At 48.8% G+C, this 20515-nt stretch overlaps 1 protein-coding gene and 1 non-coding gene across 2 annotated transcripts; both read left to right on the forward strand.

Moving 5' to 3' along the window:
• Positions 1 to 248: 248 nt before the first annotated feature.
• Positions 249 to 20215, forward strand: Bcl7b (BAF chromatin remodeling complex subunit BCL7B). Its single transcript, XM_028860666.2, has 6 exons — positions 249 to 480; positions 4665 to 4740; positions 14139 to 14235; positions 18303 to 18473; positions 18915 to 18994; positions 19227 to 20215. Exons 1-6 carry the CDS (start codon positions 389 to 391, stop codon positions 19317 to 19319), a joined length of 609 nt encoding a protein of 202 aa, XP_028716499.1. The 5' UTR covers positions 249 to 388; the 3' UTR covers positions 19320 to 20215.
• Positions 3236 to 3338, forward strand: LOC114686025. Its single transcript, XR_003733516.1, has one exon. It is a non-coding gene; the product is annotated as a U6 spliceosomal RNA (small nuclear RNA).
• Positions 20216 to 20515: the final 300 nt, after the last annotated feature.

Here is a 20515-nt window from a genome sequence, read left to right on the forward strand (position 1 = left end):
AAAAAAAAAAAAAAGTTAATTGAAGCAGCAGAAGAGGGAAGTGGCGACTTTGAGATCTCATGCCACCACGGTCACCATTGCAGCCTCGCCTGGCACCCACCACGTGCGGGCTGCATTAGGCTCTGCCTGCCAGTGAGGAACCCGTGGGTCTCTCGAGGCACACAGCAGGGACGCCCCGGGCGGGGTGCGCAAGCGCGCTGAGGCTTCAAGGGCCCAAGGGGCGGGCGGGTGCGCGCGGTCCCTCGCGCACGCGCGCTCGGCGGGGGGCGACGGTCGCGGTGACGTGCCGCGGCGGCGGCGGCGGCGGGTGGACGGAGGCGCGTGAGGCGCGTGATATCCCGCGTCTTGGGAGCAGTGTCCCAGGCCCAAGCCACTCCCCGCCGCCGCCATGTCGGGCCGTTCGGTCCGGGCCGAGACCCGTAGCCGGGCCAAAGATGACATCAAGAAGGTGATGGCGGCCATCGAGAAAGTGCGGAAATGGTGAGGGGCGGGAGCGGAGGGGGTGCCGACGTGGGGTTGCGGGAAACCCGGCGCCGAGGATCGCCAGACAAGTACAGGCAGAATGGGAACCAAGAGGCCGGCCCTTGGGGGGAGGGGGCCGGAGCAAAAAAGCGAAAGGAGGGCGCGCAGCGTCTGCGTGAAGTCAGAGTCCGCCTCGCAATAGCCAATCAAAAGCACTGTCAGCTCGTGGCCCCTCCCACTGGCTTTCATTTGTTCGTTTCCGGCCGCTGTAGCTGGGCGGGACCTGGCGCCGTAGAGTTGCACTTCCTGCGGGTTACAGGACCTCGCGGAAGAGCTGTCTAGCCGCTCCCGGTTCGTCTTCCGCTCCTGCGCATCACAACTGCCCGGTGATGTCCGTTGTTGCCAAGTCTTATGTGGGATAAGTGGTTGAAATTGAATGAGAGTTTGTAAACACATGACTGTCGGAACAGAAATTCCTGATAACAGTAGATCAGCGGCCCTCAGCCAGTGCATTTTCGATACATTAGCCCTCGGCGCCCAGGGGACCGTCCCTGCAGAGGGTTAGTGCCAATCCAGATGGAGCGAACAGTCTAGGTCAGAATCTCATTGCATTAAACCGTTCTGAACCAACTCTTGGAGCCTATTCCCCCTCACTTAATGATTGGTAGTTTCGTTACTGTTTTGTTTTTAGACTAGAATTGAACTCATAGAGATCTATCTGCCTGCGCCTGCCTCCCAAGTGCTGTAACTAACAGCATACAGGCGATTCTTGATTTTTGTTTTTTCAACACAGTGTCTTTGTGTAACAGCCCTGGCTCTCCTGGAATTCACTCTGTAGAACAGCTGGCCTGGAACTCAGAGAGATCTGCCTGCCTCTGCTTCCCGAGTGCTGGAATTGAAAGCGTGCGCCACCACCATCCGGCAAGATTTTTTTTTTCTTCAAGTCAGGGTTTCTCTGTGTACCTTTGCGCCTTTCCTGGATCTCGCTCTGTAGACCAGGCTGGCCTCGAACTCACAAAGATCCGCCTGCCTGTGCCTCCCAAGTGCTGGGACTAAAGTCGTTCGCCACCACCATCCGGCAAAATTTTTTTTTTAAATCCACATTTCATGGCATTCCTCTGCCTCCTATGTAATTCATGATCTCCCCCGTATATTTTTTAGTGTTTTTTTTAATGGTAAGGAAATGAATGAAGCAGGCCATCTCTGTGCCCAATTAACTTCTAGTTGTGTTGAAAAGTCTGGGCTGAAGTGATGGACTATTAGTTTGGAGTATATGCTTGCAGAAGACACAGGCATATAATTAAAATTTTTCTTTTCTTTCTTTCTTTTTTTTTTTTTTTAAATTTTTTAAGTTTGGATGCTGGAGAAATGTCTCAGTGGTTAAAAGCTCCTGGCTGCTCTTGCAGAGGTCTTGTGTTCATTTCCCAGCACCACATGGCAGCTTATAACTAGCTGTAACTTGTTTTATGGGATCCCACAACCTCTTCAGCATCTGTGGGCACAGCATGTGCATGACATACAGACACACATACATATAAAACACCCACACGCATAAAAATAATAAAATAGGGGGCTGGAGAGATGGCTCAGTGGTTAAGAGCACTGACTGCTCTTCCAGAGGACCTGGGTTCAAGTCCCAGCACCCACATGGCAGCTCACAACTGTCTGTAACTCAAGATCTGACATTCTCACACAGTCATACATGCAGCAAAACACCAATGCAAATAAAATAAAAATAAATAAAATATATATAAAAAAATAAAATATTCAATTTTTTTTTTTTTAAAGTATTTGTTCCTCAGAGCCCCATTTTGAGATTCAAGATCAGGTCACCTTCATAGACTTTTCCTTAATTGTGTTAGGTTGAATTTCGAGACATTTCACATTTAAACCAACCCTTGTTCCCCAGTTCTGGGGTAGAGCCCACAACCTTGTTCATGCTGGGTGGTTTCTCTGCCACTGAACTATGTACACCCCAGTCTGGTGTTTGACTTTTTTTTTTTTTTTTAAACTCAGAAATACTGAGTTAAATGCAGGAAAACACACCTGCCCCTCCCCAGCTACTCTAGGAAAATCATTTACTTGAGTCTCTAAGTGCTCCAGGCCTAAACAACATAGTGAAATATCTCTCTTAAAAAAAAAAAAAAAAAAAGTTTAATCACTCAGGAGGCAAAAACTGGATGATCTCTGTAAGTCTGTGGCCATTCTGGTATACATAGCAAGTTCTAGGTCAGCCAGGACTACTTAGTGAGACCCTGTCTGTCTCAAAGACAGACAGAGACATTTGGATGGGGCGATGACTCTAGATATTGCAAGACAAGTAGGCCTGGAATTCAGGTCCCCAGCAGCCAGGCAACAAGAAGGGCTAGTGCTGTGGCTTCTGCTTGTAATCAGGTTCTCTGGAAGTGGAGACTGCTGATCTCAGAGCAAGCTGGCTCGATAGACCAGGCAGAGTTGCTGAGCTCTGGGTTCAGCAAAAGATCCTGACTTCTTTTATTTAAAAGTTCCTTATTTTATATATGAGTGTTTTGCCTGCATGTGCACCAGGTCTGCACCTGATGCTTGAATAGGCCGGAAGAGGGTATCAGATCCCCTGGAACAAGAGTTACAGACACTTGTGAGCCACCATGTGGGTGCTGGAATCTCACCTGTGTCCTCTGCAAGGACAAGTGCTCTGAACTGCCAAGCCATCGTTAGCCCCGGGTCCTGACTTGATATGAGTGGAGACTGATCAAGGAAGATAATGTGACATCTATTCTGGGTACTCATACAGGCAGAACACAGATGCAAATACTAAAATTGGAACGATATGGAGAAAATTAGCATGGCCCCTGCTCAAGGATGACATGGAAATTCATGAAGAATTCCATGCTTAGAAAAGTTCAAGGACTGGGGTAGAGCTCAGTGGTAGCGCCCTTGCCTACCATCGGTCCCTAGCACTGCAGAAACAAAAGGAAAAAGCTGGAAATGGGCCTGATGTCATAGGCATGTGATCCCAGCTACGTCTAGGCAATTTACGAGTTCCTATCCCCTCTCCTCCCTCTCTCTGTCTCTGTCTCTCTGTCTCTGTCTCTCTCTGTCTCTCTCTCTCTCTCTCTGTCTCTCTCTCTCTGTCTCTCTCTCTCTGTCTCTCTCTCTCTCACACACACACACACACACCAAACAGAAAAGAAGCATTTTTGAATGACTAGGGATGTTGCTTGGTGGTAGAGCACTTGCCTAGCAAGGCCAAGACCTTGGATTCCAAACCTAGTTCTCTCATCCCCCACCCCAAACAGGAGTAATGCTGAAAGCTGATTGGTTCGCCTGGTTCAGTTGAGCCTAGAGACGGGTGAGGCCTTAGTTTAACTTAGGGTGACCTTGCTCTGCTAGAATACGGGTAATTCTGCTATTTCTACCTTACTGGGACAGAGAAGAATGTTGGGGGAGGGGATAGGTTTTGCTCGTGTGCTGGGGATGGAGCTCACAGCCTTGGCCATGCTAAACTGGTACCGCCCACTATGTCGTATGCCCAGTCCAGAGACACAAGGGTAGCTGCAAAGCATTGAACTTCAAGATTACAATCTGCGAATTTCTTCAAGTGGGTTTTGATTACCCAGCATGCAAATGCTGCTCTTCTTCTCCGTGATTGCTCCCCCTTTAGAGGGATCTTGAGTGGAAGATAAACACAACAGTCTAGAGAGCTTAGAAATCTTCTCTACGGTCCTCATTGGCTTTTTTTTTTCCTCCTGGGGATCATAATCAGGATCTGTGAATGCTAAAGGAGCCCTTTAAGACTGAGCTACACTCACTGCCTATCAATGCCTCCCCCTCTACCCCCAGTTTGTGGCAGTCCTCCTGCCGTAGCCTCCCACACGCGAAGATTAAAAGCATGCACCACCACTGCTGGCTTTCACTTTATTTACATCCTGTTATACAATCCTGTCTTCAGGTGTAATTTGATAGAGAAGTATAGAAGGCATTCCAGGGACTGGAGAGATGGCTCAGCAGTTAAGAGCACTGGCTGCTCTTCCAGAAGACCCGGGTTCAATTCCCAGCACCCACATGGCAGCTCACAACTGTCTATAACTCCAGGGGCTCTGACACCTTCACACCAATGCACATAAAATAAAGTTTAAAAGAAAGGCATTCCAGATCAAAGTGTTGAGAAGCAGAACAAGAACCACAGATGTGCTTTCTTCTAATTCATGCTCCTCTTCCAGGGAGAAGAAATGGGTGACTGTGGGTGACACCTCCCTGAGGATATTCAAGTGGGTGCCTGTGACAGACAGCAAGGAGGTAAGTGAGGGGACCAGCAGCAGACAGTAGCATTTTCTTACTCTCCCGGAACTGAGTTGAAAACGCCCCAGGCTCTCTCGTCGTGGTCTGTGCTAGACCTTCCTTCGTTCTAAACTCCTTTGGGCTCTCTGTAGCCAGACTGTAGTCTAAGCCCTGTTCCTGTGTTTGTCTTCGTAGTTTGTTGTTTTCCATTATGGGTGTTCTGCCTGCATGTATACAAGTGCATCACCATATCTGTGCCTGATCCCCAGGAAGGTCAAAAGAGGGCGTCAGATGCCTTGGAACTGGAGTCATGGATGGCTGTGAGTCACTAACTAAGTCCTGGAAATAAAACCCGTATCCTCTGCAAGAGCAGTGAACACTCTTTAACTGCTGAGCCATCTCTCCAGCTCCTCCACATGTTCAAAGTATTTATTACTTATTTTTATCTTATGTGTTTATGTGTTTTGCCTGCATAGCACATGTGTGCAGTGCCTGCAGAGGCCAGAAGAGGGTGTCATATCCCATGGAGCTGGGATTACAGACAGTTGTGAAATACCATGTGGGTGCTAGGACTCAAACTTGAGTCCTCTGGAAAAGTATCAAATATGCTTAGCCACTGAGCCGTCACTCTGGTCCCATATTTTGGCTTTTAGACTAGGTGTCTCTGTGTAGCTCAGTTTGGACTGAAAAAGGGTTATGTAGCCCAGACTGGTTTTGAACTCACCATCCTCCCCCTCCCCCTCCTGAGTGTTGTTATTCCTGCTGACACCCAGTCTAGGTTTGTGGACACAGTATGGTTTCCTTGCTGTCAGTGGCTGTTTCTGAGTTAACAGTAGCAGTTAGTTACTTTAAAATTCACTGGCTCACAGAACCCAAACAATATTTATTATCAGACCATTGAAGAAAATTAGCAGCCAGATGTGGTGGCATACACTTTTATTCTCAGCACTTGAGAAGCAGACGCAGGAAGAGTGCTTGATGTCCAGGGCCAGCCACAGCCACATTTACAAGACCCTGTCCTAAAAATAAAGAGGCAGTTGCCTCCTGCTGTGATCTGGTGAGCCCTCCTGCAGTGTATAGACAGTATGCTTACACATCTAATTGTGCTATACATGCTTGTCTGAGTCATTGCCCCGGGTTCATTCCTGTGTCCATGTGTTCACGAAAAAAGCCTTGTTCATATGTAGACTCTTGAAAACCTATGTCTAGGGATGGGGTGTATGATTCAGAGGTAGAACATCTGCAGAGTGTGCAAGGCCTTGGGTTCCATTCTCAGCTTTGGGGAAATACATACAGCATGGACTAGGAGCCCCTTCCCCTCTCTGGTTTTTCTGTTAGCCTTCATTCTGAGGGCTCCACATGTATGCATCACTATAGATAGAGCTCTTGCTTTGGAGTCTCAAATTGTTTTCTTATTTCCATTGACCACAGTTAGTCACACAATTTTCAGGGTGATAAAATACTCATATTGTCTACAGTCTTTTTCTAACATTCAAATATAAAAACTCAAGATGAACATGTTAAGATACATCTGTGATCCTTGCACTTAGGAGGTGGAGGCAGGAGGATCAGGAATTCAAAGCCAGATTCAGCTGCAGTAGTTAGTTCGAGGTCAGCCTAGGCTACATGAAACTTTGTTGCAGAAAACCATATATAGTAGTTGAGATGGCTTAGTAGTTAAGGGTACTTACTACCCTACCAGAGACCAGAGTTCTGATACAAGAACTCACATCAGGCAATGTACAAATGCCTGTAGCTCCAGCGCCAAGAAACTTGATTTTTCTTGTATAATATTAGAGGGACCAGCCTTAATATTATACATCCCAGGGGCTCAGGAGAGAGAACTCGGAACGGTGAGGACTATTTTTGGGAAATAGAATCTCAGCACACCAAGGTCTGTAGTCCACTTGCTTTAATTCCTCTGACAAAACATCCTATTTACACAGCTTCCGTTCTGTTCTCGTGCCTAGCTCCTTTCTTGTCTGATTTCTCTCTATATTTATCTATTGCTCCCCTCTAAGTTCTATTTTAATTCTCTGGTCTTAATTCTACCTCATCAAGGTCCTTTTCATCTTGTTCCTACCCAGCTAGTACTTTCCCATCTGACTCTTCCTCATCTTCCATCTTGTCCACACTCTGGTCAAAATCCTCCTTATCCCTCTCCATTCTCCGTCTCTCTGTTCTTTCAGTCCCCCTAAGTCTCACAGGAATCCAGTTATAAACCCAAGCAATAGCAATCCCCTGGTCGAGCCAGGTCACCAGGCTTGAATTCTACGGGGTCATAAAGGTAGGTAAGAATTTCCTCAGGCAGTGACCACCAGGCTTTCTTTTATAATCCGAAACGGGAGTGGTAAAGGAGGAGGTCAACTGAGTGCTAATGACCGGTTAGTGTATCAAAAAGGGATCTGTGTGCTCAGTCTACATTCCTAGGAGTGGTTAGGTAAGGAGTTAGGGGTCTGTTAGTAAGGTTGTATAAGAAAGGAGGGTCTCACCCTAAATTGCACAAGAAATAAAGCTATCTGCCTGACCTAGGAAACGGGTGTTGTTTTGTATGGCCTTGGATGCTTGATAGGCATTTTAGACAAATACACTGTTAGAGTTCTTGGAAGCACACAAGAAAATCGTTTTAGGAACCAGCTAATATATATACAACAGCTGAAACCAAGACTCCTTAAGCTGTGGTTTGACCTTTGGAGAAGTCCTTGACTTTTCCAAGTAGTAGCTTTTGTGATAGTAGCTGAATTATTATGTTTTCCTGCGGCTTGCAGCAGATTCCCTCTTCTGGTCCCCATAGATGGGCTAATACATATAGACACACACAAAAAATAAAAAGTAAAATAGATCTAGGCTGGGTGGTAGTGGCGCATGCCTTTAATCTCAGCACTCAGGAGGCAGAGGCAGGTGGATCTTTGAGTTCGAGGCCAGCCTGGTCTACAGAGTAAGTTCCAGGATAGCCAGGGCTACACAGAGAAATCCTGTCTTGGAAAAATAAAAACAAGAAAAATAAATATTTTAAAGAAAAACATATATAGAGTGGTGAGATTTGCTGCATGTGCCTGGCAGCCTTATTTCAATACTTGGAATCCATGTTAAAGGTGGAGGGAGAGAGCCGACAGACGTGTCCTTTAACCTCCACATACATGCTATGGCATGGTCATCTTACATTTATTAAAAATAAATAAGAGCACTTGTTGCTCTTGTGGAGGACCTGAGTTCCATTTCCTGCACCCACATGGTGCCTCACAGGCTGCCTGTAACTCCACTTCCAGGGATCCAGTGTCAGGCATGCTCGCCGTGCACAGCCATACACGCAGGCAAAGCACTCACTGCACATAAACAACCCTTTTAGAAGTACACGGAGAACGCCTGGGGTGTAGCTCTGTGGTCAGTCTCCCCTAATGCTTGAGGCTCTAGTCCTTCTCTAGCACTGAAAAAATGTGTATGTCTATGCATAGAAACATACTTGAAACAGAACTCTGCAGTCTAATAAATACGGGTCTGTGTCCTTGTAGTATACATCTAGGTACAGCTGGGTGGGTGGTACACACCTGCAATCCCAGCACTCCCTGGGATTAGGAATTCTATGCCAGACTCTGCTGCAGAGTGAGTCCCTGTCTCAAGTGAATAAATGGAAACGCTGTGGTCCAAGCATAGAGCATCCCTGACCCTAAGGATCCTGTGCCACTCTGCCCTCTTCTCTAGGAGTGACCACTCTCTTGTCTATTTCTTACTATCACTCTGATCATTTTTAGGGATTTTGAACTTTATACAAATGAATCGTAGGGCTGGAGAGATGGCTCAGCAGTTTTGAGCCCTGGATGCTGTTCCGGAGGACCTGAGTTCAGTTCCCAGCACCCACATGGTGGCTCACAACCCTCTGTAACTCCAGTTCCAAGGAGATCTGATACCCTGTTCTGCCCTCTGCTGACACCAGATACACAGGTGCACAGACATATACAGGCAATGTACCCATACACAGGAAATAAACATTGAAAAACAAATCATAAAGTGTCCATTTTTGTGTATGATTTTTCTTTGTTGTTTTTCATTTCTTTCTTGTTTTGCCTAGCACTGTATTTATGATATAGTTCATATCACAACAATCCCTGTTGTCTTTGGTCTGTTTATGATATAGTTCATATCACAACAATTCCTGTTATCTTTGGTCCTGTTTTTCCTTTTCCTTGCAGTATTGAGCTTACTTTTTTTTTTTTCTCTCTCTTTTTCTATTCTTTGTTTACAGTTTTTCTTGTTGAGGATGAGGGGTGAGACAAGGTCTTTCTATGTAGTTGTGGATATTCTGGAATTTGCTATGTAGATCAGGCTGACCCTGAACTCACAGAGATCTGCTGCCTCTGCCTCCTCAGTGCTGGGATCAAAGTTGTGTGCCATTATGCCTGGCTGTTTAGTTTTACTGATAGAGGACTTCTGTCTGAATTGTAGGCTGGGGCTGGAGAGATGGCTCAGAGGTTAAGAGCACCGACTGCTCTTCCAGAGGTCCTGAGTTCAATTCCCAGCACCCACATGGTGACTCACAACCATCTGTAATGAGATCTGGCACCCTCTTCTATATAGATAATAAATAAATAAATAATTTAAAAAATGAATTGTAGGCTGACCTTTTGATATCCTGTCTATATCTCCAGAGTACTAGAATTATAGGCCTGATCCATCAGGCCTGATTGTTATTACTCCCTTCTTCCACATGTGTGTAGTATACATGTATGTTTACACGTGAGGAGGCCAGAGGTTGATAAAAGGTGTCTCTGTTACTCTCCACAGATTTCCTGAGGTAGGCTCTCTGAATTAAGCCCAGCTAGTCTAGCTGGAGAGATGACCTCAGGGATCCTGGCCCCACCCTCTTAGCACTAGGGTAGCAGGAAGGGCCGCCTCTTCTGCCCAGCCTTCCTGCGGGAGCCGGGAGCCGGGAGCCGGGGGTCTACACCCCCTCCTGCGCACGCAGCAAGCCTGCTGCTGTCCACTGAGCCATCTGCCCATCTCTCTCAATGTCCTGTATGTAGATGCCTGGCTTGTGTGTCACACACAGAACAGGGCCCCCAGAGCATTTGTGTTCAGTGTGGAGATCAAGCAGCATTCCCAGCATTCCAGACGATGGGTCTCCAGGGTACATTTAGCCTGTGGTAACTAATGCTGAGCTGTATTCCAGAGTGGCGACAGGGGTTTCCTTTCCACCAGGACCATACTGCAGTGGAAAAGTGGCTGTACCCCAGGCTGTTGCGGCCTGGCCAGCCCTAAGCATGTGCTCACTGGTGACTCTCCTCTGGAGCAGAAGCCCTGTCCGTGTGTCCTCTCCAGCTGTCTGCACGTCCTTGAGGGCAGGGCCTGTGTCGGTCTTCTGCCCATCTCTCCCTGTGCGCAGAGTCCTTTTCTTGTTTTCTTTTTTGAGGCAGGGTTTCAGGCTGGCCCAAACCCACAGAGGGTAGCCTTGACTCTCTGGTCCTCCTGCCTTTACCTTCTGAAGTGCTGAGATTACAGGGGTGCATCACCAGGCTTGGCAATTTCCTTATGGAGTCTTTTTCTTCCTTTTTTTTCCTTTGTAAAAAAGATTTATGTATGTATGTATGTATGTGAGTGCTGTGTTTGTATGTTTGCCTGCGTGACAGAAGAGGGCATCAGATCCCATTATAGATGGTTGTGAGCCATCAGGTGATTGCTGGGAATTGAACTCAGGACCTTTGGAAGAGCAGTCAGTGCTCTTAACCTCTGAGCCATCTCTCCCATAGTCTTTTTCTTATGAATTGTGGGAATTCTGCTTAATGTCTGTTATGCTATCCATGTGTCTTTACATTTGTAACTTCTTTTTGGTTTTTCAAGATAGGGTTTCTCTGTGTAGTTTTGGTGCCTGTCCTGGATCTCGCTCTGTAGACTAGGCTGGCCTCGAACTCAGAGATCCACCTGCCTCTGCCTCCTGAGTGCTGGGATTAAAGGCGTGCGCCACCGCTGCCTAGCTTGGTAGAAGATTATTTTATGTCATACAGCCTATCACATGGGCTAGGCATGGTATTGTATACCGTTAATCTCAGCACGCAGGAGGCAGAGGCATCTAGGCCATCCTGGTTTACATACTGTCTTACTTTTCTGTTGTCTGTGATGAGATACCATGATCAAAACAACTTATAAAAGAAAGAGTTTAGTTGGCTTTTATGGTTCCAAAGGGGTAGTTAGAGTCTGTGATGATGGTGGCCGGGACAGCTGCAGGCTCCACAAGAAGGAGGCAGAGAGCACACTGGGAATAGTGTAAGTCTTTTGAAAACTCAGAGCCCACTCCAGCTGACACACCTTCTCTGTATTAAGAGTTTTCATTGATGTGATAAAGACCGTGACCATAAGCAGCAGCCTGGAGAAGGAAGGTTTATTCTAGCTTACAGCTCTGGGGTCAGTCAGTCAGTCTCAAGCCACAGCCAGTCCTCAGGGGAAGTCAGGGCAGGAACTCCAGGTGAGACTCTGGAGGCAGGAACTGAAGCAGAGGCTGTGAAGGAATGCTGCTTTCTGCCTGGCCCACCAGCCTGCTTTCTCATAGCACCCAGGACCACCAGCCCAGGGCTTGCCCCGTCATCAAGCTAGACAGTGCACCACAGGCCGATTGGATGGAGACACTTTCCCCATTGAGGTCCCTCTTCCCCAGTGACTCTGGCTTGTGTCAGGCTGACCTAAAACTAGCTAGCACTTCCTCCAGCAAGGCCACATCTCACCCTTCCCACAGTTCCACCGCGTAGCACACAGAGTTCCAGCCAGGGCTACACAATGAGACTCAGAAACAAACCCCAAAAACCAAAACTGAAACCAACACCGACAGCCACCCAAACCTCACCTGCCTGTTTGCTGTGCCTCTCACTCATTCGTGGCGTGTTTGTAGCCTTTCCACAGGAGGTGATTTTTTTGCTCCTGAAACCTGGATAAAGAGCGATTCTGTCATTTTTATCCATCTTTGGTTTGGTTGCTTTTTTCTCTTACTTCCTTTTCATTTGTTTACTCTTAGTCTTTTTCTAGTTTGTTGAATTGACTGTTTGCTCCTGTGGGGCAATTTTGTTAGTTTAGTTATTTTATTTTGTGTGTATGGGAGTTCTGACTACATGTATGCCCGTGCGCCATGTATATGCCTGGTGCCAGCAGAGGCCAGAAGAGGCCAGCAGATCCCCTAGAGATGGAGTTACAGATGTTTGTGAGCTGCTGTGTTGGTGCTGAACCCAGGTCCTGTGGGAGAGAAGCCAGGGAGTGTTCTTAACTGCTCTTCCATCTCTCCAGCCCCTGGTTTTTTGTTTGTTCGTTTGTTTGTTTGTTTTGTGAGATAGTCCATGTAGCCTAGGCTGGCCTCAAACTTGCTACATACACATATACACCCAAGGACAACCTTGAACTTCTGGTCCTCGGGCCTCCCCAGTGCTGGGATTATAGTTATGCACAGTCATGCCTGACTTCACGCAGCACTGAGGATGGAGCCCGGGCATCACAAATGCTAGGCAAGCACTCTGCCACTGGACTGTATCTCAGCGTGTGTGTGTGTGTGTGTGTGTGTGTGTGTGTGTGTGTGTGTGTGTATGTGTGTGCGTGCGCGTGTGTCACCGGCATGCCTCCGTTCCTGGCTTTTAGGTGGGTACTGGGGATATGGACTGAGATCCTCCTGTTTGCATGGCTAACACAACAGGACTGAGCCCTTCCCCAGCCTCCAGCCAGTTTTTTAAAGGTGGATTTTCTTTGTTGTGTTTTTCAAAAATTCATTTGATTTCTTTGTTGCCTAGTACAGCTGTCTCACAAATGTTGGCATTCGTGATTGTCAACATGTCTCTGACAGAGTTATCGTTACAAGTTTTTCCTAAGCTCTTCTCTGATTTTCTCTAACTCTGAGACTCATTTGCTGGGGTGGTTTTGAGTTTTTTTTTTTTTTTTTTTTTTTTTTTATAGTGCACTGGCTCTGTGGTAGTAAGTGCTTGAGTCCTTAGCATGCATGAGATCCTGGGTTCAATCCCCACTGCTGCAAAAGTGCAAAAACTAATATGAGACATAGACATCCTAAAAATACTGATAATATGGTTATACTTTTTGACCTAAAAGGATAGAGTTGTTTCGTTTCTTTTTTTTTTTTTCAAAATTATCGAGAAAAAGTGAAGTTATTATGGTCTTGTTCTTTGTAGTAATAAACATATTTGTAACTAGCTTAAAGCTAAATATCCCATAGCTAGGGAGTGTTTGGGTAAATCATGGCATATAGGCTATTGTGTAACTACTAAGAAGTGTATTTATGTAGGTAAGTGGTGAAGTGTTCACAATTACATTAAATTTAGTTCTGCATGGGCAGACAGCGTGGCTTAATGGGTAAAGGCCTTGCCACCAAGCCTGGTGGCTCAGGTTCAATTCCCGGGAAGGAGAGAACTGACTCCCATAAGTTGTCCTCAGACCAACACACAAGTTCACATATATACACATACAAAATAAAGTTAAATGTCATTTAATCAGTTAAAGAAATAGTTCTAACACCTTTAATCCCAGCACTCGGGAGGCAGAGGCAGGGAATCTCTTGAGTTCGAGGCCAGCCTGGTCTATAGAGTGAGTTCCAGGACAGCCAGGGCTACACAGAGAAACCCCCGGAAAAAAAAGAAAGAAAGAAAACTAAAAAAGCAGTAGGTCTGTATATGAAAAGTGAAGGTGGAGGAAAAATAAATATTGGTGACGTATGTGTAGGGTCAGACTTACTAACCCTGCTCTGTGTCACTAGTGCAGCTATGAAAGGCATGAGCTGGTGTGTCCGAGACTACCGATTTCAGCCGTGGCTTTTGGTGTGCCCTCTGCTGGGTGAGGGGCCAGTCCACACGCCTCCCACTGTGGCCCCGCAGGAACAGCCCCGTTCTGTGTGAAGGAAGAAGGGAGAGCAGGGGTTAGACGAGCCTTCTGAGAGGAGGTTAGCGATTGCAGAGAAGCCAGTAGACACCCCGCCCCGCCCCGCCCCGCCCCATCAGTATTGTTTCCTTTTCCCTAAACTAGAGTCAAAAAAAAGGTCAGAGTCCAGCACTCAGGAGGCAGAGGCAGGTGCATCTCTGTGAGGCTGAGGCCAGCCTGGGCTACAGAGTGAGTTCTAGGACAGCCAGGGCTGGTACACAGAGAACGCCTGTCTCGAAAAACAACCAGAAAAAGCCAAGGGTCTTTCTCAAATGCCCTGTTTTTTGGTCACCCCTCCGCACAGGGAAGGGCTGGTTGAGCGCTGAGGTCGGGGTAGAAGAGAGCCCTGGGGCTGTAGAAGAGGCCGAGTTCCCTGACCCCTGTAGCTCAGCTGCTCTGCTCTGGAGTTCCCTTTGTCATGCTCTGGGGACTTTTAGACAGCGAGTGTCCTTGTCCCCTCCTTGTGAGTCTCCTGCTAAGCTCTGTCATATTCCTCCTTTTTTTTTTTTTTTCTTTTATAGAAAGAAAAGTCAAAATCGAACAGTTCAGCAACCCGGGAAACTAATGGCTTTCCCTCTGATGCCTCAGCCAATTCCTCTCTCCTTCTTGAATTCCAGGGTGAGTTGATTCCCTATGTCTTCCTTGCAGAAAATAGAAAACTTGGGGGCTAGAGAGCTAGTTTAGTGGTCTCACTTGTTGGTCTTGCAAGGTCCCAGGTTCAGTTCTCAGCACCCACGTGGTGGCTCACAACCATCCATAACGCCAGTTCCGGGGGGTCTGATGCCCTCTGAGTTACACAGGCACCAGGCACACGTGTGGTGTGCATACACACACACACACACACACACACACAGGCAAAATGTTCACACACATAAAATAAAAATACATCTAAAAAATAATGAGAAAACTTCAGTGAAGTCACAAGAATTAGAACATACCTGGGAGCCATGTGTGGTGGCGCACACCTTGAATCCCAGCACTGGAGGCAGAGGCAGGTGGATCTGAGTTCAAGGCCAGCCTGGTCTGTTATAGAGTGACTCCCAATACAGTCAGGATTACACAAAGAAACCCTGTCTGGAAAAACTAAAAACTGGGTTGGAGCAATGGTTAGTGGCAAAGAGTATGAACTGCTCTTGCAGAGGACATGAGTTCAGTTCCCAGCACCCACATCAGGCAGCTTACAACTAGCTGCCTGTAATTCTAGCCCCAGGGAATCTGACCTCTTCTAGTCTCCTTGGGCGCTTGTACACACACACACACACACACACACACACACACACACACACACACACACACACTGAAAAATAAAAACATACATAGGGGGAAGAAAAGGAAAAGGACATGGCGCCTGCCTGGGCTGCCAGTGTGTCTCAGCAGCAGCGCAGCCCAGCATGTTCACGGCCCTGGGATCCCTCCCCAGCACTGTGAGGTCTTCTCTCTGGAAAACTACCACCCAGCATTCAAGTCCTGTGCTTTCGATTGGATTTCAGTTCCGAGAGGCTTTCCTTTAATCCTCATGATAGCCCTGCAAGGTTCCTGTTCTCACTGTCCAGTGTTGGGAGGCGAGGCTTGGAGCTGAGGCTGGCTATCTACAGTCCTGTAACCAGTGGGTGTTACAACCCCTGGCTGTCCTGGAACTCACTCTGTACACTAGGCTGGTGTCTAACTCAGAGGTCCGCCTGCCTCTGCCTCCCAGGGGCTGGCAGTGAAGGCGTGTGCCACCACTGCCCGCTAGAAGCTGTCTCTTTTTTAGGGTGTCTGTTTTATCATGCTGCTTGCAGAGTGGGCCACACCCAGTCAAGGCTGCTGCCTCTGGAGCCAGCCTGCCTGAGTGACCTCTGCTCCGGCACCACTGCCTTCTAGTACAGAGGTTTCCAGCCCATGGGTCTCGGCCCCTCTGGTAGAATGACCATTTCGTGCGTCACCCAAGACCGTCAGAAAGCAAAGCCACTTACACTACCATTCCTGACCGCAGCCAAGTTACAGTTACGGAGGGGCAACAGGACAGTTAATTTGTGGTTGGGGTCAGCACACCCTGCAGAACTGATTTAAGGGTCGCAGCGTTAGGAAGGTCGAGAACCATCCTTGCCTTTCCCACCGACACAGCATCTTACTGACAAGGTAATTCATGGCGTTCCTCGTCTTCACCCTCTGTCAGCCCATGGTACAAGCACGCGGCTGTTGTCACCCCACTTAAAGAGCCTGACATTCCCAGAGCCACCTGCGCCAGTGACGACAAAACATCACCCTTCCTTGTTTCCTGTGGCAGTGCTTGGGGTTGAATGTGCAGCCTCGTGAGTGCCAGGCAGGCTTCTGCCTCGGAGCTGTGGAAGCAGCCCCATTTTCATTTTCATTTTGAGATAGCACTTCAGTAAGTTTCCCAGGCTGGCCTTGAACTTGAAACCCTCCGCCTCAGCCTCCCAAGTGGCTGATGTTATAGATAGGTCTGTGCCACCAGGCCTGGATCAGAACTTTCGATTTTTCACAAAAAAGGCCACTTCCGCTGTAGTGTGGAGGAGATTGGTCTGAGAGGGGGACTTACATTGTCTCCTTGGAACTGCATGCGAAGCTGCAGTACAGTTGCCTCTGCGGTCCGCCTTCCTCCCACCAAGGTCAGTGTCACAGAGGAAGGAGGCACAGGGACAGGGTGTGCAGGAGACAGGGAGCCGCAGCCTGCTGGTCACCACCTCATCCCGTTTGTTTGTACTGCCTGGGGCTGGCACTGGGATCTGGGGACAGGCCTCTCCAGAGACTGCCCTACAGTGTGAGAAAGGTGGCCAGTGTGTGCACAGGGCCAGTGGAAGCATCAGAGCTCATGGGATGGGCCTCTCCACCCTGGTGAGCACTGGGGCTCCACGGAGCAAGTGATCCTGTCACAGGGTGTTGTTGCAAATGTATAGGAGCTTTCCAGGGAGTCTGGGGAGAGAAGCCGTACCAGCCAGCAGCAGGAATGTCATAGAGACAGGGTTCATGGAGCTGCACTTGGTCAGCTTCCACCTGCTGGAGCCAGGTTCCCGGTTAAAGACTGGCAAACAGTGAGGCCTGAGGGCAAAATCGTCCTCTGTCTGCTCTAAGGAGTGCAGGGCATGGAGCACTCTCCACCTTAGCATCCTCACGCAGCTGGAGTGTTCGCTCTGTCTGTGGTGTGAGGCCATGAGATTCAAGGCCGTCACATCAGGCTAGGCCAGTGATAGGTCTGAACTGAGGCTTCATTCAAGGGGGGAACAAATGCGAGTGGCCAGGACTGGGACTCTTGGAGGCGATGTTGGAGGTGGAACAGTGGACGCCTCTGCTTTTAGTTTACTTGGTGATCTTAAGCCTTTAGACAGAGCCCCAGGTTGTAATTTCTCATCTCTCATCCTTGGGGCGGTCATGTGGCTGAGAGCCTGAGGTGACCACCTCCAGATAACACAGCCTCCTTCAGGAATCCGGAGGGCCAGACACGTGGTGCTGCCATTCTGTGTGCCTGGGAAGCACAGATGGTCCCCTGCCTCCCACTGTGCAGTGAGAAGCTACCAGGCCAGAGCTGTAATCGGTAGGCAATAGAAAGCATGCTTATATAAGCCGAGTTCCACATTCCTGGGTTAGAAATGGTGTGCTCATAGGTTTGGGCTGCATGTACTATATATTGTCAAGTAGAAAAAGCTTGGGTTGGTAGAGTGCTCACCACTCAGTACACAGGAAACCTCATCCTCGGCACCACACAAAGCAGGTACATGGCCCTGAGCTCAGCACTCAAGATGACAGCAGGAAGATCAGAGTTCATAGTGAGTTCAGCCACATAGTGATTGTTGCCAAATGTGGTGAGTCACACCTGTAATTAGAACTGGGGAAGCAGAACCAGGAGGATCAATGTAACGTTGAGGCCAACCTGGTCTACAGAGTGACACCTGTCTGTAACACCAATTGCAAAACGGTCTTATTTAAAAAACAACAACAACAAAAAACAAAAAAACCAGAGCCAGATATTGGGGTGAAAGCTGAAAGATCAGAGAAGCAGAACAAGCCACAGCCAACCTTACCTCCCCAACTCCTCAGCCAATCCTGTTTCCATGAATCCTCAGACTGAAAGCCTCTGAGTCCTCACCCCTGAGGGTCTCAGTTGAATTGCTGCTTAGTTCCTATCTCCCCAGGCCTTACATACCGTTCTCCACCCAGCCATGTCACTTCCTGTGATTAAAGGCGAGTGTGCTTTCCAAGCAAAGACATGAGATCTCAAGCACCAATGCCTGACTCTGTTCCCAATGTGGCTGTGAACTCACTCTGGAACTCTGCCTCCCGAGTGATTAGATTAAGGATGTGTGCCACCACTGTGTGGCCTCTATGTCCAATCTAGTGGCTGGCTCTGTCTTCTGATCCCCAGATAAGCTTCAACTCTGCAGATAATTCCCAGGTACCAGGAACTCCACACAGCCTTTTTGTTTGTTTGTTTTCAAGACAGGGTTTCTCTTTGTAACAGTCCTGGCTGTCCTGGAACTCACTCTGTAGACCAGCGTGACCTTGAACTCACAGAGATCCGCCTGCCTCTGTCTCCCAAGCGCTGGGATTAAAGGCGTGCGCCACCACCACTGCCCAGCTCAGGCTTCCTTTTAGAGGCCTCTGCATCAGTGGTAACTATTGGCAGCTCTGGCTGAGCTGCTTGGCCGGCATCACCCAGCTGTTCCTTTACTTTGTTTGGTTCCCAGATGAGAACAGCAACCAGAGCTCCGTGTCGGATGTCTATCAACTCAAGGTGGACAGCAGCACCAACTCCAGCCCCAGCCCCCAGCAGAGTGAGTCCCTGAGCCCTGCACACACCTCAGACTTCCGCACTGATGACTCCCAGCCACCCACACTGGGCCAGGAGATCCTGGAGGGTGAGTTGTGGAGGTGCCTCCTATACATCTTTGGCCCTTGTTAGCTTCTGGTTTTTTTTTTAACCTGTTACCAGTTAGCCACAAAATTGAACTTGTTTGGGTGTGGATAATGTGTGCTTGCTGTTAGCTGTGTGCTGTTCTAGCTCCTTCCATCTGTTTATCTAATGTTGTAGCAGCCTCTCCTAGGACAGGGAGGCCTAGCAGGAATGATATGTGTGGAATGGCAGGTGAGCTTTGCTCCCCAGTGTCTGCCACCCAGGCTGGGATGGTGGTCCTCTGTGATCCAGTCACACCTTACCCATCTTACGTGAGGGCCAGAGGCTCCTCAGCCAGGCCTGCACATGTGCTTCCCAGGCCTCCATCCTCTTGCCGTGACTCAGGAACTCTCCCGGGCCGAGGCTGGGCTCCACCTATCTTGGGCTAATCTTGCTGTTGTTGCAGAACCATCACTGCCTGCATCTGAGGTCGCAGATGAACCTCCCACCCTCACGAAGGAAGAACCGGTCCCACTCGAGACACAGGTAAGAGGGCCGGCCGTTCTAAGAAGAGAAGGAAAGCCCCGAGGAATTTGGATAGCACAGCTGTGCTGCGGGAGGGGGTAGAGTCTGCTGGGGAAACAGTCACCAGGTTCTCAAGTAGGGCAGGGTTTGGTCACCTGTGAGCAGGCAGAGGGTAGGCTGGAGGCTGCAGTGTGGTGAATGGGCAGGGCTACTCGGAGGGATGGCTTATCATGCTCTGTCCTGCTCTTTCTAGACCACTGAGGAAGAAGAGGACTCGGGTGCCCCGCCCTTGAAGCGCTTCTGTGTGGACCAACCCACAGTGCCGCAGAGCACACTGGAAAGCTAGCAGCGTCCCGGCCCCTCGCCTCCCGGCCCCTGCCTCTATTTATTGCATTCTGGTCTGGCCGAGCGCTGATGCTGGGGTCCAGGCAAGCACGAGGGTCCAGAGCCTGTGTGGGAGCCCTCTGGGCTAGAAGGCTGACGGAGGGCGTGGGGTCGTCACCTCATCTTCCTGTCCCTGACACCTGTGTCTGCTTGCTCTTGAGCAGAAGAGCACTCACGTCCTTTCTGCCCCCCAAGTAGGCCAGAGCATCAGGGGGTTCATTTGTCACCTCCAGAACCACTGCACGGAGCTGCTGGCGCTGCCTCGCGGAGAAAGGTGTGGAAGGCACCCCGGAGAAGGGTGCCTAGGTTACTTGAACTTGAAAGGAGACTGTAAAGTCCTGGACTTAGCCACAGGGCCCGGGCCCTGTAGGCTGCTGCTGGAAGAGGGGCTGATCGGTAGATGTGGAGAGCCGTGGGGAGAGGCTTTCCCTGGAGGGAAGGGCTTTCTCCACCTGTGGGCAGGCGGCGACCCATGGGGGACTGCATCCTGTCCCTGAGAGGATGCCCCAGCTGCTCCCAGCCCTGTGCCTGCCAGAACCTTCCGCCTCCCCACACTCACTACGCACACACGCAGCTTCCGGTTTCACTGTCCATTTCACTCCAGCATCCCTGCCTCCTGCTGCAGAAACCCCAGCCAGGATTGGAGGTTCTGACCACAGTACCTGCTTCAGCTCAGACTTTCTAGAAAGTTCCCTTTTCTTTAAAATCTGCATGTTTAACTGAACTTTATGATTTTATTTTTTGTCTGAAAAAAGAAAAGTTTAAGAAAAAATGGAAATGGGCAACAGCAAGTGAAGACCTATTTTAGCACTGAATAGAGTATTTTTAAAATTAAACTATTTGAAATATGTCTTGTTAGCATCTGGTTGCTTCTTTCTGCAAGGTTGTGTGAACAGGCTTGGGGTGGGTGTCTGTTTGTGAAGTCAACATGGCTGGCCCTGTCTTACTCCCATGGAATGTTCTTAGAACCTTTGAAATTAATGTGAGTGTTAAGTATAATAGCAGCCTGGAATGCTAGCACCCAGGAGGCTGAGGCAGGAGGATCTTGAGTTTTGAGTCAGCCTAGGCTACTTAGGGTTTTCAAGGCCTGGTTAGGCTTCATGGAAAGACCCTGTCTCAGGAAAATAGAAAAAAATTAGGGTTGAGGAAATGGCTGGA

This window comes from Peromyscus leucopus, chromosome 23, assembly GCF_004664715.2.
Source record: "Peromyscus leucopus breed LL Stock chromosome 23, UCI_PerLeu_2.1, whole genome shotgun sequence".
NCBI lineage: Eukaryota > Metazoa > Chordata > Mammalia > Rodentia > Cricetidae > Peromyscus > Peromyscus leucopus.

Bases quoted from the DNA above. Each gene is read 5' to 3' on its own strand.
- Bcl7b (XM_028860666.2), top strand. From the start codon at position 389: ATGTCGGGCCGTTCGGTCCGGGCCGAGACCCGTAGCCGGGCCAAAGAT. The intron at 481-4,664 runs GTGAGGGGCGGG...CTCCTCTTCCAG, and splicing joins ATCGAGAAAGTGCGGAAATG to GGAGAAGAAATGGGTGACTG. The intron at 18,995-19,226 runs GTAAGAGGGCCG...TGCTCTTTCTAG, and splicing joins CGGTCCCACTCGAGACACAG to ACCACTGAGGAAGAAGAGGA.